Here is a 6,899-nt window from a genome sequence, read left to right on the forward strand (position 1 = left end):
CATAGCGAGGAGTTTGGAAGCCCTGTCATATCAAGGAGGGTGGATAGAATGGAGGGTCTGCCCAGGAGAAGCGAAGACGGGGAGGAGAACAGGATAGTCTCAGATATGGAGGCCCAACAAGTGAAAGATGCAGACCATTGTTGGAACTCCAGAGGATGGAACTAGGGCCATCCTAGGTATAGGGAATTGGGTTTTGAGTCATCAAATATAAACAGACTACTTAGGGTTAGAGCTATCCAGCAATGGAATGGGCTGCTTTGAAGGACTGAAATTCTGTCACTCAGAGTGCTGAAGGGGTGACTCGATGATGGATGAGGAACTTATGAATTAAATGGGGGAGGGCAGTTGGACTGGATGACTCAGTTCTCCTCCAACTCTAGAAATCTATTTTAGTGTGGGTCCCCTTAAGTTGGCACTTGGGGCTGGCAGATGTATAGCATGGTGGACTCTACAAGCATTTAGATAGGTGTTTTATTTCTTTCCCTTTAAAAGTAATGTTTAAAAGAACAGTTCTGGGCCCCTCATCCCTGTTGAGCAGAGGATACAGAAGTACCAGAGAGAAGAAAGTGAAAGTGGTAGAATAGGCAGCGACCAGAGGTTCTCGAAATCCACAACCATTTACCCATGAAACGATAACTGTAGTATGTTGTAACAGAGCAGCTTACTTAGAGACAGTATTTGAATGTGTTGTGGTATGATGGGCCATTTTAGGATTCTGCTGCCAGAACTGCCCCATAGACTTCATCCCCATGACCTAACGATGTTAGTGTGTCTGTTTCTTAAAGGAGCTTAGGAAATTCAGTTAAGGTGAAGTTTAACTCAGTGATATGGGTACAGCTAGGAACCTGCTCGATTCTCTGCTTGGCACCTGGGGTGTGTAAGGGAAAGACAAGACACAGTGCAGTCCCACACGCATGGAACAAAGCTGTTAAAGCTGACTGCAGTCCAAGCCCAAGGGAGTGGTATGTGAGAGGCCAGGAAAAAGAAAGATGACTGTGAGCCAGAGAAAATTTGGATTTCTTCTGGGTCTCGATAGATGAGTGAAGTTGGAATAGGCAAGAGAGAAAGTCCCAGGCTGGAGGAACAGTGTGGAAAAATGTACAGAGATGGTACAGTCTATTCAGAGTCAGTGGAGAAACCAAACTGAATGAGTAGAAGACCAAGTAAATGGCAGTCTACTGCGGCTCCTGATAGCAATTGAATGCTTCGAGAGAATTCCTGATTCAGCGATACAAGGGTCACAGGTCATTGAGTCACAGCGAACCTGGCCCTAGGGGTTCCCAGTGGTGGGCTGGCTGTCCCCTTTCTGCCTGAGACTGTGTGTGTCCCCTGTTTTAGAAGCCCAGCTCTCTTTAGCTCCCTGGCATGGTAGGGGACCTGCCACAAGTGGGCATGGCTCATGCTGCTGGATGAGAAGCCCGCTGAGGACACAAACCGGGGCTTGGGTGGGGTTCCCTGTCTTACAGATGAAGGACTCACTCATCAATCTTCAGAACGGCATCAGGTCCCGTGACTACACATCAGAAAGTGAAGAGAAGAGGAACCGCTATCATTGACAAGGCAGGAGCAGGGGTGGCTGCAAGAGGCCTGTGCAATACGTGTACATAGACCGTATAAATATATATATATAAATATATATATACAGAATATAAATATATATATATTATATACAGATTTTAAAAAGAGATAATGCCTCTGTACCAGGGAGAAGGAGCGGGACCGCCTCCTGTGCTGGCCAGTGGAGGGTCCGAGGAGGGCAGGGACCACCTCTCAGCGCTGACCTCCCCTGATCTTCCTCCCCCATCCTCTAGTCCTCGCCCTTTCCCTTGCTGGCCATTCTTGGCTCTGAGAAGGGAAATGTTGTTGAGCCAAAGTTATGCCTGTGAAGACCCTGGGGTCTTGAAGTCTCAAGGGGGCATTGCTTAAGGTGCTTCATTCCCTAATCCCCTTTTGATTTGTTTCCAAAATAAAAGAGAATCTTTTCTTCCCTACTGCATGCTTCCCCAGGTGTTCTCTTATGAACAAGGAAGCATTGAGGGCAGGAGCCCAATCTAAACTACCACATGAGGCCACCTCCTTTCTATGGACCATACCCCAAGATTCAGGTGGAGAGGATGCTGGAAAGCAAGGAAGGCGCACTTGTGGGTTTGGGCTTTGTGGCTGAAGGCTCCTGAGGACTTGTGTTCTGAAGGGTATTCTCCTTGATCACCCCACCCCCTGCACCTTCCTCTAACTGTCTAGGGTGTGGACCCAATAAGGGCTGGGAATTTCTTACTTTCCCACCCCCTCTTCTCTCTGGTCTTCTCCCAGGCTGGTTCTGGGTGAAGTGTCACTTTTTAGTGCCTAAAGCCCTATTTTTTCTCTGTGCCCTGAGAGCACATTGTTTATTAGCCAGGGTGGAGCATTTTTGATCTTGTTAAACCTCTTTTAGTGGTTATCAGTAAGTCAGGTCTGTGGCTCTAATTAATTCCCTTTGAGTTTGATTTCCAGTATGAATCACAGTGTTCTAGGACCTCTAGGGTTTGAGAGAGTGAATGCCCTAGCAATGTACAGATTGTAGGGTCTAAGCACAGAACGCTGGGTGAGCAGTGAGCACTGATGTCTAAGCACTCCTTTGGCTGCCAGCATCATTCACTCTCAGTGAAGAACCAACTTTAGTTAAGGGAGGCAACTGTCTGACGCGCTTTGCACATGGAAGAAAACCTAAGCCTCTGGAGGGAATGGATTTGTCAAAGGTGCATGGATTTGGGCAGGAAAAAACCAAATCAACTCTCTGCCCCATGGGGGCTATTCCAAATCCTGTTTTTCAGACTTGGGAGTGGGAGTTCCAGCTGAGGGAGCAAAGCCTTTTCTGGTCTCTGGCCCTAGAGAGGTATGAGATCACTAGGAGTAGAAAGAAGATCTTGGGTTCAGAAATTGAGGCATCCAGGGCCTTTTCGGGGTCGTCTCACTAGGACCCATGCATTTATCTGACCTCATGGGGCCCTTCTGGGCACACTTATTGTCCTTCATACACAGATTGCTATTTCTCTGTATAATGACCAAAGGATTCCTGCCAGTCCAGGCCAACCTTGCGGACATTCTTGATCAGGAAAGGATCATAGCCAGTTTGGCAAGGAGAGCTCTTCCGGATCGCTTGTTCTTCTGGTGGGTCTCTTGATGAGGGGCAGGAAAAAAAGAAGATTTTATCATAGATCTACCCCAAAAGAAGAGCAAGTTGTTTTCTTCCCTTGGAATGGCCTGTGCTTTATCTTGCTTTGACAACTAAAGAAAAGTGTTTGACTATTCAGTCTATCTGAGAATATGACCTTGTTATTGCCCTAAGGGCAGGATGAGAACGCAAAAAGATAGATGCCCACGTCCTCCCCCAGGTGGGAAGGATGAGAAGGTTCCTTGGGATCAGCTGGAATTGATCTCCTTCCTCTTGAAAGGGAGATGTGAGGAATTGGAGTCGAGTGTAATCCATGTGAAGGGTGCGCATGCCCGCAGGCCAGTGGGTCACTACTCATTCTTGTCTAAGCCTTTGAGTAGGAGACCCTGGTGAGGGTCAGGCTCCTGGGCCTCAAGCCAAAGAAGGAGGAACAGTACAGACTGCTAGAAATTTCCCCGTTGGAGTAGCCAGAAGCCAAAATTATTCCCAGAAACTTTTGAAAGCAAAAATGGTAAAATCTCCAATTTATTCTGTACATAATTATTTAAATTATTCATTAATTAAAGATCCCCTGGTGAGACCTTTGGGATGACTTAAAAAGCATCCCTTGCTGGGGGTAAAGTAGAAGTAGACCTGGCTACCCAGAGTTCTGCCTTTGCTTTGCCTCTCAGGCCCATCCTAGGGAGGAGAAGATGGCAGGAAGGGGAGGTACTTAGTGTGTCTAAGGAACCCTCATGATTTCTGGTGATTTGAACTCAGGAGACAACGTCTACACATAGGGAATGACCCTCGGCTGCCTCATTTCCAAAAATCATGGATTTCTTTTGAGTGCCGTCTGTTTTAATAATTTTTTGACTTTCAAACCAGCTGAAAACCAACAACTCTATTTACTCCCAAACAGAAGCTTTTTTCCCTTATTCAATAACCTGTCAAAGAGAAAGGAACTCACCCTTGCAGATAGGTCTGGGAGTGAAAAACATAAATAACGTGAGTTGTGATACCTGCAAGGGGCTATCAAAACCACCGCCTTCTATGTTATTTCTTCCAGCCAGTGCTTTTTTCGTTTTTGTTCACATAAGAACTCGGGCCACGGAGGAGTTTTTCTGCAAGAATTCATGTGGCAAAACATTGGAAAGCTTGCACTTAGTTTCAAAGATTTTGCAAAGTTTCTAACCAGGTGAAGGACAGCTACAGGGTCTATACTTCCACTCCAGCTTACTGTGGAGGAATCTACAAGATTGGCGTTGGAAAAGCTGGCCTTGTCTGCGACTCTGCCCTTTCCCCCTGGGACAAGGGGATAGCATCCTAGGCCAGCAACATCAGCAACCTGAGGTTCTCTGTGAGAGCCCTGGGCTGAGAGGCAGGGACCTGGACCTAAGTCTGGGCTCTGCTATTGGACAAGTATCCCACCCTCCCCCACCAGGCTTCAGTATCCTCATTTGTAACAGGAGGGAGTTGGGCTGGACTATCGCTAACGTAGGTTCTAGCTTTGGGATTGTCTTGGAGGCTAGGCCAGAGACCATCAAGGCTGGGCTTTCTCAGACTTGGGAGGTACCCTGCCAGGAGGAAACAAGTCTTCTGAGCTAGAGCTCCCCTGGTGTTTAGATGAGTGATCAGGCAGTGTCTGGGTTCCCAGGAAATCCAGAGTAGTTAAACTTTCTTCTTTATGGGCTAGGAGGGCTCAGGAGGCCCAGCGATAGAGGAGGAGGAGAGAGAGATCAGGCTTGTCATGTTGCTCAGTGTTAACCCAGGAGAGTGTTTCTTCCTTCATTAGCCTATCTTAGTTTGAGAAGGGGCCTTCCTTTGGACTCTGTCTAAGCTGGGAGGAGAAGGACAATGGCAAGGAAGGCATTATCTTGGATGAGCCCATCTTCCGTCTCTAGGTTTGAAGACCTCCATCTATCCATCCTTTCTTGCTAGAGGAAGCAGTGGAGAGAAGTCATTCCTGGTCCTAGCACTTCTATTTTGGCTCCACCCAAACCTTGTTGGGGTTTGGATTAAGTGAAGCTTTGGCTAAAATCCCTGGGTTGCCTTAGAACACTGACACTAACAACCTAGGATTACAAGGAACAGGCCACCTCACGAGGAATGCTTTGCTAGAAGTGGATTCTTTCCATGTCCCTATCCTGACCTAAGCTTGGGCCATGTCTACTACATTTGCAGGCAGCATCTCTAGGGTGAAATCTTGGAGAAAGGACTAGGGGAAGAATCTTTCTGGATTGTTTGTGGTCTCAGAAGGATCCTTTCTGTGCCATACTATGCTGCTGCTTTAGCTCTGCAGACAGCCAAAGCCAGCCCTTGCTCCCTAGGGCCCCCCCGGGAGAAACAGTGCTCTTCTCTCCCCTAGGTAGCAGGGCTGTGGTCTCCCTCCCATCACCCCCTAACTTCACCTGCCCACTCCAGTAGGAAACTTGAGAACCTCTCTTCCTGACTCTCTTCTTCCCCACCCCTTGTCTCTAGGCTGTGGGACAATCATCCCATCCACCACTTGACATCCTTGACCCTCATCCCCCAACCTCCAGCAGGCTGGCCCCACTCCCCTCCACCTCTGTGTTTTCTTCCAGAAGATGTGTTTTGGGTCCAAGAGGAGAGTTTTTCTGGGAGGCCATCTTTTAACGCCCCTGCTTACCTGATGTGGAGCAGGAATTTGCACATGGTGTAGAGAGCTCCCCTTCCCACCTCTCTGCCCACCCTTGTTACCTCACTCCTGCTTCAGCCTTGGCTGTGATGGGCCCAGCCATTTCCCTGTTTTAGTGTTCTGTGCGACAGCTCAGGGGTCTTGGGCATTGTTTTCTGTTGTGATTTGAGGTCCTCAGCAGGCCTGGGAGCCCGGACTGGAGCCTTGGCTGCTGGCGAGAAGCACTTGCCTGTCAAGAGGAGCTGATGTCAGACGATCCACTGGACATGTGAAGGCCTACAGAACAGTGTCATCTCTGCCCCTTGGCCATTCTTGCTTCTCTCAACACAGTGAGACATTGCAGAATCAAAATGGTGGCCTCTGCTCCAGGCAAGACAGCTGGCTGTCTGGGGAGTTGGCCTTGGGTTTGGGTGCCGTGTGCTGAGATTGCATAGTAAAAGCAACCATTTTTGCCAACAACAGTATGCGGCTCCCCACAGTTCCCTGTCCTGCACTCTAAGGCCAGACAACTCTCTGCATGGACCAGACCATCTTCCCAAACCCATGGTGCTTCCCCACTCCTCTCCCACTCAACGTAGACTCCAAGGTGGGGAGGGATGGGTCAGAGGCCATAGTGGCTCCTGGATAATACTGACATGGGGTGGAGTGGGGTGAGGCAGAGGGAGCAGCCCCCAACACCCACACTGGGGCCATATATGGGAACGAACACAGGTTGATTGCAGTTGAGTTGTCTGGCCATCTGTATTTGGATCTGTAACTGTACTTTGCCTGGCGCTGTGCGCAAGGTCTGAAAACTTACTGCTAGTATCTAGAAACATAAAAGGCTTCCCAGCCAAATCTTAATGTAAAGTAGCTAGAGCCATGGAAGTACAGTATGAATTAAAAGAAAAAAGTATTGAACTACAAATAATAAGTGGTGTGTGTGTTTATTCCTTGATTCATTAGTGCTCATCGTTCCAAATGTTTGTTTTTTTTTTTAAAGATTTTATTTTTTCCTTTTTCTCCCCAAAGCCCCCCGGTACATAGTTGTATATTCTTCGTTGTGGATCCTTCTAGCTGTGGCATGTGGGACGCTGCCTCAGCGTGGCTTGATGAGCAGTGCCATGTCTG

General features: G+C 48.2%; 1 protein-coding gene across 50 annotated transcripts in view; it reads left to right on the forward strand.

Annotated features, from left to right (window-relative positions):
• The window catches only part of GRAMD1B (GRAM domain containing 1B), a 227,559-nt gene extending 220,863 nt beyond the window's left edge, over positions 1 to 6,696 (forward strand). For 25 of the 50 annotated variants that reach the window (XM_070625089.1, XM_070625087.1, XM_070625110.1 and 22 more), the window contains one exon: positions 1,467 to 1,634. In XM_070625089.1, the coding sequence (XP_070481190.1) occupies positions 1,467 to 1,556 (90 nt within the window). In that variant the 3' untranslated portion in view covers positions 1,557 to 1,634. Of the gene's footprint in view, positions 1 to 1,466; positions 1,635 to 1,704; positions 1,992 to 5,970 lie in introns of those variants that run through there. The other 25 variants (XM_070625090.1, XM_070625088.1, XM_070625118.1 and 22 more) reach the window with 2 other exon arrangements.
• The last annotated feature ends 203 nt before the right edge of the window (positions 6,697 to 6,899 follow it).

The sequence above is a fragment of the Equus przewalskii genome, chromosome 6, assembly GCF_037783145.1.
Source record: "Equus przewalskii isolate Varuska chromosome 6, EquPr2, whole genome shotgun sequence".
Classification (NCBI taxonomy): domain Eukaryota; kingdom Metazoa; phylum Chordata; class Mammalia; order Perissodactyla; family Equidae; genus Equus; species Equus przewalskii.